At 35.5% G+C, this 26,686-nt stretch overlaps 4 protein-coding genes across 4 annotated transcripts; all 4 read left to right on the top strand.

Moving 5' to 3' along the window:
* Positions 1-5,380, top strand: LOC117340020 (angiopoietin-related protein 7-like). The gene is made up of 4 exons (XM_033901769.1): positions 1-193; positions 1,818-1,914; positions 3,913-4,077; positions 4,440-5,380. Exons 1-4 carry the CDS (start codon positions 32-34, stop codon positions 4,688-4,690), a joined length of 675 nt encoding a protein of 224 aa, XP_033757660.1. The 5' UTR covers positions 1-31; the 3' UTR covers positions 4,691-5,380.
* Positions 5,381-9,728: 4,348 nt separating this feature from the next.
* Positions 9,729-12,619, top strand: LOC117340018 (probable E3 ubiquitin-protein ligase TRIM8). Its single transcript, XM_033901768.1, has 2 exons — positions 9,729-9,812; positions 11,384-12,619. The coding sequence occupies exon 2, from the start codon at positions 11,406-11,408 to the stop codon at positions 12,504-12,506; it is 1,101 nt and encodes a 366-aa protein (XP_033757659.1). The 5' UTR covers positions 9,729-9,812; positions 11,384-11,405; the 3' UTR covers positions 12,507-12,619.
* LOC117339708 lies at positions 12,580-13,386 on the top strand. Its single transcript, XM_033901426.1, has one exon. The coding sequence runs from the start codon at positions 12,580-12,582 to the stop codon at positions 13,384-13,386; it is 807 nt and encodes a 268-aa protein (XP_033757317.1).
* An 11,108-nt stretch (positions 13,387-24,494) lies between these two features.
* LOC117339709 (tripartite motif-containing protein 2-like) lies at positions 24,495-26,483 on the top strand. Its single transcript, XM_033901427.1, has one exon. It carries the CDS (start codon positions 24,495-24,497, stop codon positions 26,481-26,483), a length of 1,989 nt encoding a protein of 662 aa, XP_033757318.1.
* The last annotated feature ends 203 nt before the right edge of the window (positions 26,484-26,686 follow it).

The following is a 26,686-nucleotide window of genomic DNA, read 5'->3' on the forward strand; positions in this document are numbered from 1 at the left end:
TATAGATGTGTTTTAAGTTGCACTGTCTTCTATGAAACGTATCCCTAATACAATATCATTTCCGGTTTTAGTCATCAGAAACTGCTCAGATGTCCCAAAAGGGTCTCCTTCCGGTATCTACATCCTTACTACAACAGAAGGGGGACGTTTCAAGATCTTCTGTGACATGGACGCTCCAAGCGGACCATGGGCTGTAAGTATGAAACAACACAGTAAACAGACAGGCCACCCAACAGTACGTTCGGATGTTATTTTCTCCTTTTCCTGCTTAAAAACAGATACAGATTTTGTCTGAAGGTTTTGATTTTGTTTTTGTTTAATATTACCCGAAAAGTGAATCCATTTCAGTATCACATGTAACTGAATGGTGTTCAGAATGCTACCTAAGTGATATCCCTTAGATATCAAAGACGCTTTATTAACTTTCGCAGGCACCCTTAGAGTTACATAATCTGAGTTACAACTGTAATTTCAACTCTTGGTTAATTTTGAACATCTTCTCATGATAAATGTTTCCTACAATTCCTACAAAACATTGAATTTTTGCCAAATAAACTACAATTCCTAATCTCTATTGTCAAAGAATAGTAACAAACCTAAAATTTTACTGATGATGAAATCCTGGGGATCGTTGAACTCCTGGTTGCTTCTGATGAGCTTAATGGCTGGTTAATATCATTCGTACTAGACTGTTTTTCATATTTTATAAGAACACGTCACCAAAACATCTTGCCCTCTAATTATGCCATATGATGCAATGGTGATAATGATTTATCTTTAAAAAAAAAAGCTATATACTTGTACACTTAACATGTAAAATCGATAAACATATACCGTAAACAATTCACAATCATCGAAACACTCTTATCATATAAACGATCGCCTAAATCGTCATTGATGTCTTTTAAGGCTTATCAAATGCATGAACCATATAAGTTAGTCACAGTATTTTCAAACCGCACTTTCAATAACCATTTGCGATACTTATTTTTAATACTTTCTTTTTTCAATATTCTAGTATGTTTCCTATATACAGATTGATGGAGCCCACGTGTATCATTTATGGCTGCTCTCTGGTGATTTCATTGGAAAATGTCTCATTTTCTTGTGCGATATGAATCTCTATGGATTTTATGTTGCTAGTATTGTTCATGGTTTCGTTGTCAGGACCCTTGTATATATACTAGTAGAATACCACGGTCTGCCATCGAAGCGTGATATATAATCTATATATTACCAACAATCTCATAAACTGATATTTCTTTGGAAAACATTAAGATCCATTCTGCTATGTTGCATTATATTAAGTTATCAAAGCAGATGGGTGAAGATGTACAATATGTATTTGACTTACATGAAGGTCACTTCTATCACTGACAAACATTTCCAACACCCCTAAATGATATTTTGAGATTTTACATTATTTATTGTTTTTGCTATAAGATAGCACCCAAGGGGATGATGACTCGATACATTATGTATGTGTGTGGTCGTTCCATTGTATACATGGATACACCATACTTGTTAAAATTTATTATTAATTAGACAAAGTATTTCAGGGCACCGCACAAGATAGAAAACATTAATGTTGCAAGAACTCTTTGATATAATCATAAGATCGACCTTAAACTGTACATTGTGCTTAATATATAAAATGTAAAAGATATTTAGAGCGTATAACAGTTCCATTACATTTGATAACAACCTTTCACAATAACATTGACTTTCATTTGATTTGATTTTGCATTTTTTATTTATCTTTTTGTTTTAACTATAATTTAACAACAATGCTCTTATGTTGATTAAAATCCTGACAGGTGATACAGAGACGGACAAGTAGAGACGTCGATTTCTATCGTAACTGGGCAAGCTACAAAGTCGGATTCGGGGATCTACTGGGTAATTTCTGGATTGGTAAGTCCGTGACAGACTCCAACACAATTTCTGAATTTGAATGTACATATCAGACTACATTGGATTTTCATGATCGGGAAGGTGGTTAAAGAGCAAAGTAATATTTCCTGATTGGGATCAGACTACCGAGAAGATTCTGGATGTGTATGTCAATATCAGATCAGACTACAGTGAATTCAAAATTGGGAAATCCGTATCCGAATAAAAATATTTTTTACTTAGTATCCCACAAAGAATTAGCCTATCTCTAAATGAGATCATGATATTGACCATAAAATATTCACAACGTCCTCATTAACCTGAATCTCTCGGACCCCTGTGTTGTTTTTTTCTCCATCAAGAACCGACAGCTGTCACGAGGAAAATTATAATTAAAATAACTCCATTACTATCGATTTAACTGTGACATGCTAAGGCTGTATGTAGGAAAAGAAGGTGTTGAAGGGCTGTGGAGTACTTGATTTCAAGTTTAGCCGGGTATATCGGAAAAAATGATAATTAGAATAACTCCATGACTATTGAATGAACATACAAACGCCGAATGTAGGAAAAGAAATGGAAGCCACTGTCTAGAAATCAAAACTTATAGTTGAAAAAAATTAAATGATTACACTTATCGTTTAAGCTGTCCTTGCTGAATAGGTATACAAATATCGATTAAAGTGCGACTGGTGTTGAAGGGCTGTGGTGTACTTGATTTAAAGTTTAGCCGGGTATATCGGATCAGCATTACCAAATAAGATTTTTTATAGATTTGAAGTTTAAACACATCGTCAATATACATACATGTCAAATTGAAGGATTTTACAAAGTTACTGTCAAATGACATGATAACCTCGTGAATATAATCAGCCAAGCATAAAAAAGTCTGCCAACAGAGGGGCACAGTTTGTTCTCATAGGCATGCCAATGGATTGTTGGTAGATTTAGTTACCACAACAAAACAAGATGCTGTCGTTTAAAAAATAATTGTCACAATTTCATCTTGTTTGTTTTTATGGACCCTATTATTATCTTTAAATTGTGTTTTGATAATGCCGTTCGTCTTTTTTTGGAATATGATTGATTGTGTAAATAATGAAGTTATCAAACTTTTTGATGAAGGACACGTTTGACCGAGCTAATGTTCAAGGCCGTTGGTGGTTTTCAAAATCAAATTTCCTAAATTCCAATGTAATAAATATTGTCCCAATTAAAAAAGACAAACAAACAAAAACAAAATGTGCCTGCCTGCTAATTTAAATTGGAGATTGAACCATTTTACATTTCTGCTACCCTAACCTTAGTTGTAAGCATGTTTCAATCGATTCGATATTCAAGGGCTTATCACGATTTTCCTGACAGATGTTTAAAGATGGCGACTAGTGATAACAGCACAATGTTTACAGATAATGCAGGTTGATAAACCTTGGACAGTTTCATAATAGGCATCATTATCTTATTTGGAAACCTAGTTCCTATTTTGAAAATGTGACGTAACCTGGATTTCCTCGGAGGGTGTAGTTGATGAGCCAGAAGACGCTTCGTTTTCCGGACCACATGTTCTCACTCTATTGGTACTCCATGCAAATCTATAGTTTTATTCTGCGGCAATTCAGACTTCTGTTAAGATTAACTTGCAATAATCTAGATTACTATTAAGATTTGCAACAGATCCTAAATAAATTGGCTACATAGTTTGATGTCTTAATTGAGTATGAAATTTTAGAATCGTCGAACGTCAGGATTCTTTAAACGATTTTAAGGAAGGCTAATTTGGTTCGTCCAAGCCTTTTTACATCAGTATAGAGAAAGGTTTGAAAGAGTTAGTAAGAGAAAGTTTTTAAAGTTTGATTTCATGTATCTGTATGTTGTTTGTTCGAAAAGCAATTATATATTATTCAATTTCATCGGTGAGTTTAATGTGCTTTTTCTCCACCCAGAAAGTGCCTCAACACTTGTTAACATGGTACAGTTTTTACTTAAAGTCGCCTTGCATTTCACTTCTCTGTATCAAAGGCAATGACAACCTTCACGTCCTGACAAGTACCCCAAGGATCCTACGTGTGGAACTAGAGGGCTGGGATGGAACAAAGGGGTATGCTGAATACTCGACATTCCAGGTGGCCAATGAAGATCAGAATTACAGACTCTCCGTACAGGGGTTCTCTGGCAATATTTCCTGTAAGTCTTCAGATTATGATATAGATTTTTTTCTAAAGCATTACAATATTAAGATTCATAAAATATCATACTTAATTAACATTATGTTATTTTTTTCCAAAATATATAAATATATCCTGCCTTTCATGTGGCACGATTCAATGTAGGTCTAAGCATGTGACATTCGCTTCATTACACAAAAAGCTGCGCATGTGTCGGCCAAGTTTTTTTTACGGTAACCCGAAACTCGAATTATACAAATCGTTACTATCTATCAACCATTATAATTGACTGCCGACGAATTTCAATGTTCGTTCACAACAATTTCTTTATTAGTGTTCCAAATATATAATTGAAATAAACTCTCGTTTTTCACTATATAGATGATGCCTTGGCCTACCATAACGGTTACCAATTCACTACCTATGACAGAGACAATGATATCCGAGGAGAAAACTGTGCTGAATTATATCGTGGTGGTTGGTGGTACAAACGATGCTATGATGCCAACCTAAACGGCCTTTATCCGATAGACAACGGAAATACAGAACTCGAATCAATGACCTGGTGGTACTTCCCTGATACTAACAGGGCAGTTTCACCATTGAAGAAATCCAAGATGATGATTCGATAGATGCACCATGGATCCGGATACACAGTTCGAAAACTAGTATGGAAATATGTAACATTTTATGAATAAATATATACAGCGTATATACAATGTTGTGACAAACACAACGATGCACCACAATAATAATGCATTATAATCATATGAATTTTATATATCATGTCATCATAGTTTCATCAGATATAATTATGTTTATTGTTATTATTATTGCTTATAAGTGTGTGGTTTTGTAGAAAAGAAAATCTTTTATTTTTTGTCCAAGTCTTTTTGTTATAAATAAAGTTTTCTTATTATATCGACATTCCCTGAGGTTGATGTTCTAGACAACACTTGCTAAAAGTTTGCTGTAGTGCTTTGCATGTCATTACATTCAACTTTGTGTAAAGGAAGGGGCTGCGCGTAAAAGCTAATGTCATGTAGCGGTCTGCATGGGTCTTTGTAGATATTGAACTATCAGTAACTGTGATTGTGAGTGAAGTCTGTGTGTCAATGTCATTTGAAAAATTGAGGTCAGATCAGATCCTAAGGTCACATATTCACCTGACAGAGAAATGATTGTGATTGTGCTACTAAAAATTCTAAAAATTCCAGAGCGAAATATTCCATCTTCTCTCTTCGAGCCTGAAGAATATTTTATAACTTCCTTCTCCGTAGCATTCTCACACTTGTACATATCATGTTGTTCTTGTAATGAGTTTCTAAACATTAACGTTTTTAATATTTTCTGATAATAAAATGAATACATCACAAAAAAGTGTTCGTTGTGATTTTAGATGATAGCTTGAAAAAAAACATGCAAATTATTTGCGTCAAGCTTCTATTAAAGTTTATAAAGTTTTAAAATACGGGAACATGTGGTTGTGAATGACGAGTAAAGCTCTGAACAAATCTGGTCGTCCATTGAAAAGATGATCAACGCCATGATGAAGGGGTAACAATTGTTGTACCTAACAACATAATTCTACAAGATAACTTTATGTACATGCCCGCAAAAGTCTTTGTCCGTCTTTCGTCTGTCAATCAATGTTCGTCGGTGTGTTCCTCAATGGTAGTTTCTGGTCTTTCTCCTTTTATCATGAGAATGGTCGAAAGAGTCAGGTTCTAAAACAATGTAAAAGCTGTTTTTTTTTTTTTACAAAACCTTAATACATAACATCGAGTGTTTTGTTTTCAAAATACTGAACATTTTCCCCATATATCTGTCCATATGTTTTCCCTCGTCTTTTCAAAGCAGTCCCAGTCTGTTGGTTCCAACTAGTGATGGTTTAGTCACTAACTGCTGGACAAGCATGTACAAGCTGGTTATAAAAAGGCACGCATCGTCATGTCGGTACATAATAAGATTGAAATGTACATTGGTTACAAAAATAGAATAAAAGCCATTAAATAATGTAGGTTTTAGCTTCATTTTACCTTATTTTCTGTTCAAAAGTAAAACAAAATTTGATTTCAAAATCACTTCCTTTTAACTGCATGTATATCAAAGTTTTTTCTGTTGACTTCTGTTGAATTTCTATACAATAAATCACTCAAGAATGATTTTAATGGAAATATATTAAAAATTAACACAGAAAGCATAATATCTTTTTGTACAAATTAAAAACCTGCCGGGGTGTATAGCAACATCACGATGACCGGTCATGTTGACTTACCATACTGATTACAGGTCTATCACGTTAGAATGTTATCAGAGAGTGACCAACCAGGTATCACATAAGAACAATATCAGATTCTGATCTGGTATCTATATACCCTGAACTATATACCTAAACAATGAACATATGGGCTTATTTCAAAGCATACCTAGTCGGCCGACATGAATATGCCTGGGTAAGATCAATGGCAAGGGTCATTTTGGTCTGACCGCGCATCAGCAGATTAAAGTACAGCAGGCAATGCAGAAATACCATATCTATGTTTGTGGCAAGGAAGTATATACTAATCAGTCTTTTCCTGACTGGTTCAACAAAATATCAATAATTCGATTTCTCAGGAATCTATATTTCCTGGGCAAATCTTCACAGATGTCAACAAAGTGATACATATAGCCACATCACAAACCAGCCCGAACATAATATCAGGAGAGATAATAAGATATTGTTAACTGTAGAGGCAGGTTAACTAACTTATAAACTAATACTAACTGAACGAAAAGATAATATTTGATGAATAAGTATATATTAATCCTATGATAACAATTTGATCATAATTTCATTATATTCTGTGGAACAATATGGACTTCGTCTTTAGGATATCATGTTTGCTTTAGTAGCATAACTCTTTAAATATAGTGGCATATAACAATTAAAGAATTAACATTCTACAAAATATTGTATGATTTAAACACAGAATATCAGTCCAACAAGACAACCAGTAACAGATTCGCCCTCTCTTATATTTCGCACATTTCACATCTACACACATTCCTTTCTCCTTATAACAATAATGGTACCATCCAAAACAGATGTGGAACAGTCCAATAATGAAAAAGGGGGAGTGAAGGTACAAACTGTCAAAATCTTAAGTAAATATAATGAATCTGTATCAAAATTAAAAGTTGAAAAAATTGAATTAAATTTGTATTTACTTGTAATTTGAGGATATAATGAATCTGTATCAAAATTAAAAGTTGAAAAAATTGAATTAAATTTGTATTTACTTGTAATTTGAGGATATAAAGACATTCAAAAACCTTTTGCTTAGTTCAAACAGGAAGGTTTTGAAAGTTTGAATAAAAATTCTAGTAACTCTAGTTCTATGATTTTGCATTTGTACAAGAATTATGATCATTCAATGAGTATGTAATTCAAATGTATATCGGAAGAAAACAAACATACGTCTGCTTGTATGGACTTCTATCACATAAACACACAGCAGTCCTTTCACAAATTGTCACTTACGTTTGAAAACCCAGTAAGTTTTCGACGTTGCAGACACACTGTAGACAATCATCCATTATGAATTCTGGATTATCTAAATAGGCTACACTCCAACATTAACAGTTACACCTTGAACAGGTGCCTTCGTATCATATATCGTTGTTCTATCAAACCATGTATTGTTCCTAAATCGTTGATCAATAAAGCACAGTGTTCATGTGAGTGTTCAGATCCTAAGAATCCAGTTGTTGAAAGCACCCTGTAAATTAGAATAGAATTATTATATCATCAAACTGCCATGATGGGTAGTGATGTTTTGCCAACACTTTTCTAGTGTAAGGTGGGCATTTTGCAGTGAGAAGATTAACACAGTCATCTCAATTTAATTCAATTTAAATATTTTGCCAATATCTCACCCTCGATTAAACAATTACTTACAAAATGCATACAACATCAGTTATGAATATATATAGGGGTCTCTCAATACAGAGTAATGGGAGACTATGAATTGTATGTACAAATCAAAAACGGAATTATTTCATTAAAATCGTTATAAAATAAGTTTCTGAGTTTTTATCTCAATTCTGTTTATAGGTTACGGCATTATAGATAAAAACTATACCATCGTTCAGGAGTGTAAAACATCATATATCGGTACGTCAACGAGTAAAACAAAAATTTGGGCAATAGTCCCTGCTCTTAACAAGCAATTCATTTACACATGTATAAAAGTGAACAGACAGCCAAACTGTATGCAAAACTATAATACATCCTTTGTTCCCTGGCATATCCTTATTAGATAATAAAAAGGCATGATAAGCTTAACAATAGAATATTAGAAGACCTTTATACACGGTATTTCTTACACATCATACTTATACATATACACCATAATTTGTTATGAACATTCATATAAGAAGACATTTCATATTAGCGGTCCTTACCATACTAATGCATAAACACAATAATCTTGATATGATTTTCATATCAGACATCTTGTTCATTACAATACATGATATAAACAGCTCTAACATTATTATTTTATATGTGCATACAGAAACAAATAAGCTACTACATGATTACGAAAAGTAGTAGTGTTTATATTTTCATTTTTCTCTAAGAGGTAATTTTTCGACTTTGAATATAAACTGTAAAATGGTCAAGTATCACTGTATGTAAAATTGCAAATCGAAGATATGTAAAATTGGAAAGCTCATTTCTTCGTTGATTTTTCAAAATAATGTTGGTAGACCTCAATTTTCTCGGATGTTGTAAAACAAGACTTCAAAAAATGGTCAAGTTTCGGGAATTTGGATATGAGAACTATACATAAGTTTATCATTGAGGAGTGAAATTTACTACAATTTGTCAAAAATAGGTATGATCTTTCAGAATATCATTAGCATTTTTGGTAAAAACCTCAAATAAGAAACTTTAAAAAATGAAGAAAACTGATGGTTGAGATATTTTTTAAAGAAATTTGTTAACGTCATTTTGTGTGTACGTAGGATACGGATATTCCACACAAGGGTCACACAATCTCGTAATACCATGCAAATTATCAGTAAGAAGTAATATTAATTAATAAATGCTGAAATTGTTAAATTACAATTGGTGGGTTAGTACATGATGTATCACTGTATGTTTTCAATCGATTAGTAAGACTTAAGCTTTTGTCTGAATACGCTTTTAGAATTTCTACAGAAAGAAAAACAATACCGCAAAGGCGATGACACATTTATAGTGCCATCGGAAAAATTCAATATTTCCCGTTGTTATTAAGAGATTGGAGTGGTGACGGAACAGTGATTTAGCTTTAGATACAGCGAGGTTAATCACATAGGTCTAAGGCAAATAGTGAAGTGTCTGAAATCTCTCACAGAATATACACGCGAAATAACCTCGAAACTAATTCGAGTTGCCTCCCTTTCAACACGTCTTGCTTCATCAGGACGGAGTGACTATGCACATTTTAATCATGACTTCCTAATATATTTGGTAATCTTGACACGAACATTAAATTCATTTTGTTCATTGATGACGAGTTTTGGTGATGTAGTCAAAATGTGTACCAGATATCAACTGATTACATTCTAAATGCAATGTTTGTGTCGTAGTTGCTGTTCTATATTTAGCAGTATGTCCTTTACTTATCACGTGATATACAATATTCCCAGTGTCTTATCTACGTCAACCTCCTTGTTTACGACACATCGCGATCAGAGGTAGGATACATGTGGAGCGCTACGGTGAGTGCCGACTGTAAACTTATACACTTGTTCTATTACATTAGTTCTATATTTCTGTAAACCTCTTAACATTACTTATAAGATAATAATGCACTGGGTTTATAGATCACAAAATTTCTAAGTGTGTGTGCTAAAGGTTATTGATGAAAACTGAAGATACAACAATACAATGGAAACTGAAAATTAGCATAGGGATGAGACTAAACCCTGCTTTTCATCGGGTCATTTAATAGTGGTATATACAAAGGATCTTGGATACATGTGATGTTTTTTTTTCAAAATTGGTATTTGCGTATTAAGTGTATGGAAATCGAAAGTACAAAGTACAATGTGATGATCAGATCTTTTCTCCTCTACTCGAAGGCCTACCTTCCTAACCGCTCTTATTGACAACCACGGATAACCCAATAAGTTATGTTACTTTCAGAAATGTGTACAGAATTATCTAATTGTTCTTGAAATCGTTTGGTATTTTAAATGTACCCTATTTCCCTATAATGGAAATGGATGTTAATATGTTAGAATGTGTATAGTGTAGCTTCTGTATGAAAAACTGATTACTATAATCCGTATATATGACTGATCACAATAATTCGTATGTGTACCTGATCACTATAATTCAAATGTGTACCTGATCACGATAACCCGTATGTGAACGTGATCATTAAAATCCGCATATGTTTATGTCCCCGCTTTTACGAAACTTATAAGTTATCTGTACTTAATTATCAATTCTCAAGCTAAGTAGTTACTTAAATGAGAACTTCTTAACTTCGGTTTGCTCAAACACGTTCTTAAATATTTCAAAACGTTCTCAACTACGTAATTATTTGGTCCGTGAGCGGCCTCGCAGGGATGTTTTAAATGAAAGAAGACGCGTTTGTTAAAAAACAACAGGATCAATGGTATAAGTTGAGACGTTTCGTATGTATACCTGATCACTATAATCCGTATGTGTACCTGATCACTATAATCCATATGTATACCGGATCACTATAATCCGTATATGTACCTGATCACTATAATCCGTATATGTACCTTATCACTATAATCTGTATATGTACCTCACCACTATAATCCGTATGTGTACCTTATTACTTTAATCCGTATGTGTACCTTATCACTATAATTTGTATGTATACCTGATCACCATAATCCGTATGTGTAACTGATCACTATAATCCGTATGTGTACCTTATCACTATAATCCGTATGTGTAACTGATCACTATAATCTGTATGCATACCTTATCACTACAACCCGTATATATATCTTATCACTATAATCCGTATGTGTACCTGATTACCATAATCAGTATGTAAACCCCCCTGTATACCTATAATCCGTATGTGTACCTGATCACTATCAACCGTATGTGTCCCTTGTCACTATAAACTGTATGTGTACCTCATCACTATAATCCATATGTGTACCTGATCACAATAATCTTTATGTCTACCTGATCACTATAATCCGTAATGAAGTTGTTTTAAAAATCTAGTTATAATTCATCTAGATTACATTAAGTTTTGATTTTATTGACCGTTATTTCCCTCTTCGTATATTCACAGAAACCATCGCCCTTTAAACGTAATGGCTGAAGGAGGAACCCCTCACGATCTTTCTGATAGTCCAAGGGAAGCCCGGCTGTTAGATTGTCCGATTTGTCTGGAGCAGCTGCACGAACCAAAGTCACTCCCGTGTCTTCATTCCTTCTGTCAGGGATGTCTGTCCACCTTCATCACCAAAGACCTGTCGGGGAAGATGGCGTCGGCAACTGCCTTCCCTTGTCCTGTGTGTAGGAAGATGACACAGCCTGTCAACCCGTCGGAGGACAAGGGGAAATGGGCGCAACAATTCCCAGTCAATGTAATAGTGAGAGATCTGGTAAAGGCCCCGTCACTTGAGCCGATGTACTGTAAGCCTTGCGGGAAGAAAGGGAAACCTGGGATCCCGGCAGCTATATGGTGTGAAAAATGCAACGCGTTCTTCTGTGAAACATGTAAAGTCGATTTTCACGATTTGATTCACGAAGAATGTGAAAAAGTAGACATAACAGGGAAGGAAGGAATTACTCAGCGACACGGAACAGGACAGATCCGATGTGAAAAACACACAAAGAAGATGTGTTATTATTGTGAGGATCATCAGATACTTAGCTGTAGTAGATGTATCACCATAGACCACAGACGATGTGACGTAGTGACAACGACACAGGAATATTGTGACAAACTGAAGACGGAGTCACGACTGGAGGATCGGAAAGAATCACTACAGAAGACAAAGGAGGCTATCAAGTTGCTCGTCAAAACATTTGGAGAGAAACTTCAAATCCTCCTGGAAGATCAAAATACCGGATTTGACAGTTTAACAGATCTGCGAAAACAGGTCGACCTACGTCTTGACGCCATGCAGAAGGACATCACAGACAAACTGGTATCGTCTTATAAACAAGAGAAGGAAAATCTGGACTTGTCTATTCAGAAATGTGAACGTCTGATGTCATCCATTGAGAATACAGTAGAAAGCTCCGAGATAGCAGTTCAGAGGAATGATAGCGTAAACACAGTCTTGATGTATCAGAGGCCAAGCGGAAATGGAGTCTTACCAGAACCTGATCACGGAAATAAGGAAGTCTTTCGCTTCTGTCAGAATAAAACATGTCGTCGATCCCAGTCTGGTCAGGTTGGATAAGGATAGTCCACTGTCATTAGGAAGCGTCATTATAGAGGAAAAACCAGAACAGCTCCCAAAAGGAATAAGTACCATGAGGCCTTTGTGCGAATGTGACGTGAAGGAAGTAGTCAAGTTCAGTATCAAGTGTCCATCAGATGGAGGCAGTTGTTATGCAGCTGGTATTGTTTACTTACCTGATGATCATATCGTTGTAGTAGATTACAACAATAACAAAATAAAGTTGTTTACAACTTCAGGGAAATGTTTGGATGAGATGAAGGTTCCAGGAAAACCGTTTGATATGTGTTGTGTAGATGATGACACAGTAGCGGCCGCTATCGTCAATTCAGAAATACACATAATCAAAGTGAACCATGCAAAACTAACTTTGTCTTCCAAAATAAAACTTTCTAACGGAGCACACCCACGTGGTATCACTTACTCAAATGAGGCGTTTACTGTGAGTACTCCGACCGATGTGTATAGAGTCAGTAAGAATGGAGTTCCGAACACAATTGTTTCTCCTCCTAGTCGCTGCTTACACCTTGCGTGCGACCCAAGGACAGGACACATATATGGAAGTCAATCGACATCCGTGGCTGGTGATGTAGCTGTATACAGACTGTCAGACGGTAAACTTACAAGCATATCAAAAGTTGGTTTGCTGAAGGACGCGTTTGGTGTAGACGTCGACAGGGATGGCAATGTGTACGTGTGTGGGTGGGCGTCCAATAACGTGGTACAGATGTCAGGCGACGGGACAAACGCCAGAGAGCTGCTGACGTCATCAGACGGTGTAGACAGACCGATCGCGATATCTGTGTGTGGGAACAAATTCGTGGTTACAAACCAATCATCACAAAATCGTAGTGAAGTGCGAGTGTTTGAACTTTACTGATCAGTAACTATGACAGTTGGTAACAGTAACAGTATTCTGATATGATCGGACGTGAGATTTATTCGGGCCCTGGAAGCTTTTTTAACAAATTAACAACAAACTCTAGCATTCATAATGTATAACTAGAGTGGATGTAGGCTCTGGACTTACTGGTTAATCCTGCTGATTATTGAATACAAATACAATCAATCCAGCTAACAGTTTGTGTAGAAATAACATTGTGTGAATGTAAGGAAGTTGAGTTCTATACAATGATGTAATCTGATAGAACCAAACAAGCCAGAGAGCTGTGTTAATATTGGACAGGGATATGCCGGATGGAAGGACTACAAAGTTTACCGAAATGAATACTTAGTCTTCTCTCATATTGAACTGGAGAGGTAGTGAACTTAGAAGTCACATATAATGACAAAGATCAACTCTGAATTGTAGCCTATTGGGCCTTTTGTTTGGTACGAGTAAAACATTTAAGCTGTAGGATATATAGGAAATTAGACATGATTACGCGTTGTGTCATACACGATAGTTTGGATCCGGTAGCGTGCGATTCTCTCCAGTCGTAAGCTGGTGTAATGTATAGTATGCTATGCATGCGCATGGACGATAGTTTTATATACCCACGTGAAATATCGGGAAGGGAATAAATTGAAAGGCGTTAGTTATAGATGACCAGTATTTAATTACTACTCTATTCAGACTGGTAAGGCCTATAGGAAGGCAATCATATCAACTAGTTTAAATAAATATTGTAAATCATCTTTACACTAGTATCAATCTCACTGGCATGTATCAGTTATGTATCAGTTAGCGAATGGTCTTTTCAAGATGGCGGGTCACCGTGATCATAGTATATAGTAGTGCACTTTTAGCTACAAAATCACTTATTTGTAAAAAGGTATATGAGATAAGTATAAAGTCTGACTCTAAATTAGTATAAAATATATTAAAACACTTATGTGATGCAGTTTAGTTTGTAAAGATTTGTGAATCCTTCGCAATTAAAAAAAAGATTCTCATATCAAATGATCAATGCAACCTAACGTTTATCTATATTGTCAAGTAGAGTCCCCTATGACACACTCTTTTAAGCAATATGATGTTAACTCTCACACCCCTAAGGCATTTACAAAAAGAAAGGAAATTTATTTTTTACCTTACAGAGTGTTCTCCCAAAATTCATATGTTTATCCAGAAATGTTACGGAGACGTTGGGAAGGGAAACATGTTTTAGTCTCCACGTAATAATATAGAAATAGGGATGGAGAGGAAAAGTTCCTTTGTCATCTCATTAGGGAAATACCTCCGCAATGTTAGTAGAAACGCTGACGATTTTATTTTTGAACTTTCGCATTCATCAATTCATAAAGATAATAAATTCATAGATAATGTAGTTGATAACACTCAGTTTATACGATTCATTTGCACATTTCCCCGAATCCTACTCGAAACCTTTGCTAAAATTCACTTAAACAATAAAGAAAAATTAAGATTTTCTATAAAATGGATATGTACATATTACACAGAGCTTGGAAAGAGAAAAAAAGAAGAACAGTACAACAGCTTTATATTGAAACTGAGGGGCGTGTGAAAAGCTTTACAAAAAGCTGAATTACAATTTACCTTCAATTTCGGGGCTATACAGTTTCAATCTTCTGTTGATAATAGTCATCATCCAGTTATAGGACTCGTTAAGTTTTGTTCTTTTTATGTCACCTGAGATAAAGTCTCAAGTGAACTATTCTAATCGCCCTTTGTCCATTGTCGGGACAATTCACACTTTCGACTTCTAAGAAACCATTGAACCAAATGTAATAAGAGCAGAAACCTTCCATGGCCCATGGTCAATTTTTTTTTAAGGTACAAGAAATTTTAATGCCCCAGAACATTTAACAATTTGGACTGCTGCCAGGGTTGAGGCCTTGGATTCAGTATCCTGACAAATATATCCTCATACAAGAGGGCTCTCATTCATCACCTTACATTCATTTACACATTTCATTCCTTTATTTTCTTTCATTGTATTACACACATTCATACACACAAATATGCACACCGTCGTTAACTAATACATTACATATGTACCCACTGCCCTGTATTCATTACTTCCTAATTAATTTCACTCACCATATATACGTATTTAATTATTACGTCACTCACTTGATTGCATCTCGCACATTGATTTCGCATATACATACATACATACATATATACATACATACATGCATGCATGCATATGCATGTATCATATTTCGATACTTCCACCATGATCACTGGCTGTGAGTCAGTCGTGTTATGGTCTAGCGTGGAAATCCACACTTACCATTACTGACCCACAACCTGTAATCGCACTTGATTGACCCATACCACACATACATGATTACATACATACCACACATACATACCATACACGTACATACATACATACATATATACGTATATACAAATACGTCAAACAAAATTTGAATTATATGGTCCCCAAACCCAAGGGGAGTGAGTTGCCAAAGAGGTCAAATGGACTGAAAATTCAAAACTCCTCTCAAAACCCATATTAGATAGAATCAAATATTCTTCACAGATTGAAGGGTCTTAAGGCGTTTTACAAAAAATGTGAATTCATGTCCCGTATGTCTCACGTCCTTAGGGAGGGGAACTGACTCTCATGGACTAATTGGCAAAGTAAGACATGTCAAATTGACAGAAATATTTCAAAAATCGGGTGACCGTTCAGGCCTATGAGCCCCTTTTCAATATTTTAAAATTTACTTTTTTTTAGATCAATCAATCAACCAATTTTGTCTATTTAAGTGTCATATATCACAATTACATGGTACAAGTATATAGTTACAAAGTATAAAACATAGTTTGATATCGAGATAAATCATCTTAACCATGATAAGATATCAAATAGATAACATATTTTTGCTTTTGAATTTTTGGTGAGCTGATCACCCGGCACTATTATGATTATGTAGATTTTGGTTTTCTTTCATACAAAGAATGCCTATATTGTAATGTTATAAGATTATATGTAATCATTTATGTTAAAAGATGTGTAGTTTCATATTCAAAATCCTATTAAAACGCCTCAATACATTTTCATGGTTTTTACTATTGTTAACAGATTCACCAAATAATTATGCTACCTATAAACAACATCAAAAACAGTAAATATCAGTTTGAATGAACGGAATGCAATATACATCATCCTCAAGATTGTAAGACCTGTTTCTAACACAATAAAAAGGCTATACCGAGACCCCGCGTGATTTGGTTAAGATATCATCATATCGGGCGTAAGGATACGACCTGTGGTGAAATGCCGCTAATTAATATGCAAAACTAACAACTTTAGAATCATGTGTGTTTATTACAAATCATTTGAATTATTTGAATAACCTCATTACATTCAAAGCATTAAATTGATAGAAATATATATAACAAATAGTCGTCACTAAAACCATTGGTTTCCGAAACTTTAATAAACAACAGAGGAATGATAGCGTAAACACAATGTTGATGTATCAGAGAGGCCAGGCGGAAATGGAGTCTTACCGGAATCTGATCACGGAGATAAGGAATTCTTTCACCTCTATCAGAATAAAACATGTCGTCGATCCCAGTCTGGTCAGGTTGGATAAGGATAGTCCACTGTCCTTAGGAAACGTCATTATAGAGAAAAAACCAGAACAGCTCCCAAAAATAAATAACAATCACGAAGCCTTTATGCGAATGTGACGTGAAGGAGGTAGGCAAGTTCAGCATCAAGTGTCCATCAGATGAAGGCGATTGTGATGCAAATGGTATTGTTTACTTACCTGATGATCATATCGTTGTTTCAGATTTTAAAAATTGTAAAATAAAGTTGTAAACAGAAAGAGGTCGATAACTGTGTGTGGGAACAAATTCGTTATCACAAATGAATCCCCAGAGAACAGTAATAAAAAATCCTGATCAGTAAATGTTGCCAGAACATCGATCTGATGATATTCAGCGATAAATGATCTCTTTTAACGCCAAACAAAACAAACATATCTAAACATGTCAGTGACGTCAGGATGGATTGCTAATATTGTCCCTCTGTTAGTTATGGTGTTTCATCAAAAAAGAAATTGTGATCTCCAGTAATACAAATTAAAAACTTTTTGTTTTTACATGATTTAAAAAAACAACCTTTGTAACTTTGAAGCTATAATGCCATATTATATATCTTGGTCTTTGATGCCTCCACGTTATGGCTGTATGATTATTGGTAATTTTTGATCTGGAAGCAATGTCATTGCAATTATAAGTCACGTGAAAATCTGATGACTGGTTGGGTGCATTGTTTGTATAAACAATTACAACGTTGCATATATATGCGGCAGCCGAAGCAAGATAAATAAATATTTCAGCAATTTTAATTTATTCAAATGTAATTAACGATGTTGTCATCTGCTAATTGTATAGAATAAACTCAACATAACGATTAGGGGAAGTAACCCACTAAGGAAACGTCTCACTCACCTCAAACACGCTTACACAAATACATATACAAATACATTTATTTCTGTATACATATATATACACTATCAGAGAGAGTTATAGGTAGACTTACACCAAAATCATGCTGACGATATTCCTATGTGATTCTACTACGCTTCCATAGTTATGCATATAATTTCTTTTTATTTATTACGATTATAGAACATAACTGGTTGTGTCACCCCGATAGTTTGGTAGCGTTTCTATGGAGTTATAAGCTGAGTACTGTAGAGTAGGTTATACATGGTATTAATTATCCTGATTAACATTTATATCATGACATGGAATATCGGGATATGATTAAATCGAAAGGAATTAGATGGCCTGTGTTTAATTAGTTAACTCTTTAGGACGGCGTGGTTGATATGACGGTAAACATATCGCCTCGATTCAATTGATATCGTGAATCTCCTTGATATCGAAAGGCTTAAGAGGAATAAAAATACAGTTAAACCTCGATGTATCGAACGTCGTTGATTCGAATTTCTCGCTGTATCGAACTTCTTGCTTGGTCCCGAATTTTCTCACTATATAACACTACTAACAAACCTATGTATGATTCGAAGTTTTATAAATCGAAGTTTTCGATGTATCGAACTTTTTTCATGTCAGTCCCTTGAACTTCGAAACATCGAAGTTTGACTGTATTCAATATTATTATCAGACAATCCTCGGCTTTTATTATCGCTAAACCATCATAATTTTACAATGAGAGAGAAAAATGTGAAAACAACCGAGGGAAGTTACTGTAGTAGATCGGGACATGTAAAACAAAAAAGGGAAGTTTCAATAGAAGAGGATGTAAAATCAACAAAGGGAGACATGCACACACGTATATGGTTATAAATAATATATGTATATAGTATGTCATACATATATGTATATATATTCATTACATAATACTTTTATTTTCCTTAACTATACACATAAGTTATAGTTTGAACTATTGCACGGTCACCTGCGAACTATTGAATACCTGTAACGCTTTGGAATCTGGGCACGTACGAACTAATGCACACCTGTGACGTTTTGGAACTTCGTCCTACCCTTTCAAACGTCAAAGTCACTCAGATGTCACCATTGCCGACGACAGTTATGTTTTAGTGATAATGCACAGACACCCATGATATACGTGTATACTATATTATTTATTTTGATGTCATCAATTCTTGTGTTCATATTTATACAAATAGTGATTGTATATGCTTTCTATAAGTGTTTGTTTGATAAAGTTATGACTTTTCAAACAAAAGTCATAGTCGTTTAAAGCGGGGACATGTTTTCTGATCCACCCTGTAACGCGACATTTTTACCACTAAACAAGACGGACTCAACATTAATATTAATGTAAGTCTTCTCAAAAGCTCGTGACATTTCAAAATTTGATAACTAAATAACGAGATTTAAATGAAAATTATAAACAATTGTTATGAGCCGATATTTTTCTGTTGTCTGAATACCACAATAACCTCAGCTTTACCAGAGCTGTTAGAGATTAACCTATGTATGGACGTGTCATTCACATGCAATCGGGAACCATCGGCTTTTCCCGTAAAATAAAATGGTTCCCGATTGGTTTACATGGTTTATCGTTTTCCGGTGATTTCTTTTTAATTCCTGTCCAATTTTTTTTCATTCAAAAGGTTTGTTCCGGTCTAAGCTGTGTAACCAAAGACAAAACCAGACTTGATACATTTCACATCAACATATTTTATTTAGAATCCAGCACATATTTTCTACTATTCAGTTAAAATAGAAATAACTGGAAATTGGATTTCCTGTGATCGCTGATTGAGCATAGGCTCTTAATCTATTAAAAACATTTGAAACATTTCCATTCTAAACATTCCCTTTTAGGGTATGTGAAAATTCGGACAGTTTCAGTTCAGACTATTTTGAATAGTGCTCTTGCCAACTGTTCATGTGAAATGTGTTTACGAGATATGTAGGAGTTGTCTCCCGTAGCCCGTGACCTTTTCATAACCCCTCCCCGTCGCGATTTTGAGAAGATGCAGCTAGCCCTCGGACCGAAAGAAAAAGAGAGAGACGTTCAATTAAAGTAAGATTTATTAATGTTGACGTTGGTATACATTGTAAGAGCGATTTATGTTTTCTCATCCTATAATTCAAAGTAGTTATTTTCTAAGACAAAGAATATTTCTTTTGCAAATTAACTGAAAAATATTCCATGTTTATAATGTGCGGATTTCTTACAAGGATTTTTTTCTGCAAGAAAAACTTCTGACATTGATACTAGGAAATCCAAACACATTTAATTCAATAATGCATTGATGATATGATATTCCGTCATACTGCAAATTAAGTTAAAATTGTGTAAATCAGTTATATCATATCATTTCATACATGACTGTACGTCTACTATAAATATCGTTTCAATGCCCCTACTCTCGGATGCCAGTCATAACATCAAAGTTCATTAATGACCTTCAGCGACCATTCACTATCATATTTGATAATGCTTGATTTTATCGAGTTTGTTCTTGTTTGTTTTTGCTTCAAATAAAAAAAAAATTGTTACATGGAGTAGTTATTGCAGTCCAGATCCGGCCGATATGATTCGTAATTCTATCAAATCAAGCCATTAATTGGGACTATCTGGTCACTTGATTTTCTACCGAATCGTCGAAATCTTGAGTGGGCACCTGGAGGGAAAATATACTTACCTGTATTTTTAGATTTTGACACTTTTTCGGTATTTTTTGTTTTTTTCAAAATATACTAAACATGATTTTTTATTTTAATTCTATTTTAAAGTTCATCAAGTTGAACATAATTGTGGTATTGTATATATACACATCAAGTTACGTAGTTGGCTTACAAAATAACAATAACTAACAAAAAAATCAGAAAAAAATGATAAAAACTCACCATACTTTATTTACTCAGAACATTTACTTCAGTACCTTAAGAGAGTTTATTTATATCATTTAATCACTAGAATATCAACATTATAAATAAATGAATAAAGAAAAAAGGAAGAAAAATGGGTAAAATATCACCATACTTTACCTACTCAGACGAATTTACTTTAATACTTTATTAGAGTTTAATTATATTTTTTAATCACTAGAACACAAACGTAATACCAAAAACAAATCGATCAAGCGAGGTCAAAGAAAAACAGATTTGCATAAATACCCTTGAAAAAGTACAAAGATATTTCATCCATTTCGCTTTAAACCGGATAGTATTTGTTCCGGGTCCTATTTTTAATTGTAAGTCGGTCAACCTATACCACCACGTGATCACGTGCAGATAACGACAAACTGGGATCAGTGGTGTATGGAGCTGTACGGTAAGTGTCGTGTGTTTAAAACTCCGAACTGCGGTCAAACACTAGTTTGTATTCCTGGTCAATCTATAAATATCCTTCTATAGACGAAGTCGTAGGTGGATGTGTAAATATACTCATTTTATGGGTACTATATCTTTTCCAAACCAGTTTGTGTATTAAGGTAACGGAAACCGAAAGTACCAAATGTACGTCTGACTATCAGATCTTCACATCACGACCACATACTTGACACGTTTCTTTCACCTAAAATGAAATATTACTTGCTGCAGGATCCTACCACCAGTTCATTCATAACTGACTATGTCAATTTCTCGTGTGTATTAACCCCGTCCCCGCCCCCACCCGATCACGAGTCACACACCTACAAGAACCAATAGTTATACCCTGTCTACACTGCTGATCGGTCATCTGTCAATAATCGTCCCACCGTCGTACACACCTGTGTGTCCCTCTTATTAAGTACGGTTTCCAATTCAATTTCAAGTTATTAACGAATGTAGGGAAATGAGTGTCACATTTAGTAAGTCCTATATTACTCGCCGTCCTCCTGATTACCTGGTACATGTAAATCTTTATCAGAAATCAATATTTGGACATGGATTAAATATAATACTAAACTACAATTCTTCACTTTAACTGCTCACTATAATCCGTGCGTATACCTGATCACTGTAGTCCGTATGTATACCTGATTAATATAAACAGTATGTGTATCCGAACACTATAATTCGTATGAATACCGGATTACTATAATCCGTATGTGTACCTAATCAATATAATCCTTATATATACCTGATCACTATAATCCGTATGTATACCTGATTTCTATAATCCGTATGTGTACCTGATCGCTATAATCTGTATGTATACCTGATTACTATAATCCGTATGTGTGCCTGATCACTATAATCCATATGTGTACCTGACCACTATAATCCGTATGTGTGCCTGATCACTATAATCCATATTTGTACCTGGTCGCTATAATCTGCATTTGTACCTGATCAGTATAATCGGTATGTGTACCTGATTACTATAATTCGTATGTATACTAGATCACTAAAATCCGTAAGTGTACCTTACCACAATAATCCGTATGTGTACATGATCACTATAATTCGTATGTGTACCTGATCACTATATACAAATGTGTACCTCATCACTATAATTCGAATGTGAACCTGATCACTATAATCCGAATGTATACCTGGTCACTAAAATCCGTATGTGCACCTGATCACTATAATCCGTATATACCTGATCACTATAATCCGTATGTATACCTGATCACTAAAATCCGTATGTGTACCTGATCACTATAACCGTAAGTATACAAATGTATCTGATCACTATAATCCGTATGTATACCTCATCACTATACTCCGTATGTATACCTGATCACTAAAATCCGTATGTGTACCTGATCACTATAATCCGTAAGTATACAAATACACCTGATCACTATAATCCATTATACCTGATTACTATAATCCGTATGTATACCTGATTACTATAATCCGTATGTGTACCTGATCACTATAATCCGTAAGAATACCTGATTACTATAATCCGTATGTGTACCTGATCACTATAATCCGTATGTGTACCTGATCACTATAATCCGTAAATATACAAATGCACCTGATCACTATAATCCATTATACTTGATTACTATAATCCGTATGTGTACCTGACCACTATAATCCGTAAGTGTACCTGATCACTTTAATCCGTATGTATACCTGATTACTAAAATCCGTATGTGTACCTGATCACTATAATCCGTAAGTATACAAATGTACCTGATCACTATAATCCGTATGTATACCTGATTACTTTAATCCGTATGTGTACCTGATCACTATGATCCGTATGTTTACCTGACCACTATAATCCGTATGTATACCTGATCACTTTAATCAGTATGTATACCTGATCACTATAATCCGTATGTATACCTGATTACTATAATCCGTATGTGTACTTTACCACAATAATCCGTAAGTGTACCTGATCACTTTAATCCGTATGTACACCTGATCACTATAATCCGTAAGTATACAAATGTACCTGATCACTATAATCCGTATGTATACCTGATTACTATAATCCGTATGTATACCTGATTACTAAAATCCGTATGTGTACCTGATCACTATAATCCGTAAGTATACAAATGTACCTGATCACTATCATCCGTATGTGTACCTGATTACTTTAATCCGTAAGTGTACCTGATCACTATAATCCGTAAGTATACAAATGTACCTGACCACTATAATCCGTATGTATTCCTGATCACTATGATCCGTATGTTTACCTGACCACTATAATCCGTATGTATTCCTGATCACTATGATCCGTATGTTTACCTGACCACTATAATCCGTATGTATACCTGATCACTTTAATCCGTATGTATACCTGATCACTATAATCCGTATGTATACCTGATTACTATAATCCGTGTGTGTACCTTACCACACTAATCTGTAAGTGTACCTGATCACTTTAATCCGTATGTACACCTGATCACTATAATCCGTAAGTGTACCTGATCACTATAATCCGTAAGTATACAAATGTACCTGATCACTATAATCCGTATGTATACCTGATTACTATAATCCGTATGTATACCTGATCACTATAATCCGTATGTATACCTGATTACTATAATCCGTATGTATACCTGATCACTTTAATCCGTATGTATACCTGATCACTATAATCCGTATGTGTACCTTACCACAATAATCCGTATGTGTACTTGATCACTATAATCCGTATGTGTACCTGATCACTAAATTCGTATGTGTAACTGATCACTATAAACCGTATGTATACCTGATCACTATAATCCGTATGTTCACTTGATCATTAAAATCAGTATGTGTACCTGATCACTATAATCCGTAAGTGTACCTAATCACTATAATCCGTATGTATAAAAATGTACCTCATCGCTATAATCCGTATGCATACCTTATCACTATAATCCGCTTTGATCTCTAATCACTATTATCCGTATCCCTACGTGATCCCTATAATCCGTATGTGTACCTGATCACTTTAATCTGTATTTATACCTGATCACTATAATCCGAATGTGTTCCTGACCGCTATAATCTGTTTTCACTGTAATATTTATATTCTTCAGTTAATGATATTTGATATCTTAAACTCATTAAAGTAATGATGACAAAATCACTGGCATTAAGTGTTTATTTTTTTCATCCTGGTACATTACAGGTATCGAATATTAAACGTAATGGCTGAAGGTGGAACCTCTCACGATATTCCCGACAGTCCCGGACCTCCCAGGGAAGCCCGGCTGTTAGATTGTCCGATTTGTCTGGAGCAGCTGCACGAACCAAAGTCCCTCCCGTGTCTTCATTCCTTCTGTCAGGAGTGTCTGTCCACCTTTATCACCAAAGACCTGTCGGGGAAGATGGCGTCGGCGACTGCCTTCCCTTGTCCTGTGTGTAGGAAGATGACACAGCCTGTCAACCCGTCTGAGGACAAGGAGAAATGGGCTCAACAATTCCCAGCCAATGCAATAGTGAAAGATCTGGTAAAGGAAGCGACAATGGAACCGATGTATTGTAAACCTTGCGGAGGGAAAGGGAATGCTGGGATACCGGCAGCGATCTGGTGTAAAATATGCAATGTGTTCTTTTGTGATACATGTAAAGTCGATTTTCACGATTGGATTCACAAAGAATGTGAAACAGTAGATGTAACACGGAAGGAAGGATTTGTTCAGCGACAAGTAACAGAACAGATCCGATGTGAAAAACACACAAAGAAGATGTGTTATTATTGTGAGGATCATCAGATACTTGGCTGTAGTAGATGTATCACCATAGACCACAGGCGATGTGACGTAGTGACAACGACACAGGAATACTGTGACAAACTGAAGACGGAGTCACGACTGGAGGATCGAAAAGAATCACTACAGAAGACAAAGGAGGCTATCAAGTTGCTCGTCAAAACATTTGGCGAGAAACTTCAAATCCTCCTAGAAGATCAAAATTCTGGATTTGACAGTTTAACAGATCTGCGAAAACAGGTCGACCTACAACTTGACGCCTTGCAGAAGGACATCACAGACAAACTGGTATCATCTTATAAACAAGAAAAGGAAAATCTGGACTTGTCTATGCAGAAATGTGAACGTCTGATGTCATCCATTGAGAACACAGTAGAAAGCTCCGAGACAGCTGTTCAGAGGAATGATAGCGTAAACACAATCTTGATGTATCAGAGAGGCCAGGCGGAAATGGAGTCCTACCAGAACCTGATCACGGAAATAAGGAAGTCTTTCGCTTCTGTCAGAATAAAACATGTCGTCGATCTCAGTCTGGTCAGGTTGGATAAGGATAGTCCACTGTCGTTAGGAAACGTCATTATAGAGAGAAAAACAGAACAGCTCCCAAAAGGAATAAGTACCACGAAGTCTTTATGCGAATGTGACGTGAAGGAGGTAGGCAAGTTCAGCATCAAGTGTCCATCAGATGGACGCGATTGTGATGCAGCTGGTATTGTTTACTTACCTGATGATCATATCGTTGTAGGAGATTACAACAATAACAAAATAAAGTTATTTGCAGCTTTAGGGAAATGTTTGGATCAGATGAATGTTCCGGGAAAACCGATTGATCTATGTTGTATAGATTATGACACTGTAGCGGCCGCTATCTACAATTCAGAAATACACATAATCAAAGTGAACCATGCAAAACTAACTTTGTCTTCCAAAATAAAACTTTCTAACGGAGCACACCCACGTGGTATCACTTACTCAAATGAGGCGTTTACAGTGAGTACTCCGACCGATGTGTATAGAGTCGGTAAGGATGGGGTTTCGAACAAAATTGCTTCCTATCCAAATGGCTGCTATCATCTTGCGTGCGACCCAAGGACAGGACACATCTATGTAAGTCAATGGACATCCAAGGCCGGCGATGTAGCTGTATACAGACTGTCAGACGGTAAACTTACAAGCATATCAAAAGTCGGTATGCTGAAGGACGCGTGTGGGGTAGACGTCGACAGGGACGGCAATGTGTACGTGTGTGGGAGGGCGTCAAATAACGTGGTACAGATGCCAGGTGACGGAACAAACGTCAGAGAGCTGCTGACGTCATCAGACGGTGTAGGCACACCAAGGGCGATATCTGTGTGTGGGAACACATTCGTGGTTACAAATGAATCAAAGAACAGTAATGAAGTGCGCGTGTTTGAACTTTACTGATCAGTAACTATAACAGTTGGTATCAGTAACAGTATTCTGATATGGCTCGACGTGAGATTTATTCGGGCACTGGAAGCTTTTGCGTCATGGATGTATAGTCTGAAAACACAAAATTAATAAATTTACACCAAACTATAGGATTCCTGGTCTATAACCATAGTGGATGTAGGCCCTGGGCTTACTGGTTAATACTGCTGGTTATT

This window comes from Pecten maximus, chromosome 12 (genome assembly GCF_902652985.1).
Source record: "Pecten maximus chromosome 12, xPecMax1.1, whole genome shotgun sequence".
Classification (NCBI taxonomy): domain Eukaryota; kingdom Metazoa; phylum Mollusca; class Bivalvia; order Pectinida; family Pectinidae; genus Pecten; species Pecten maximus.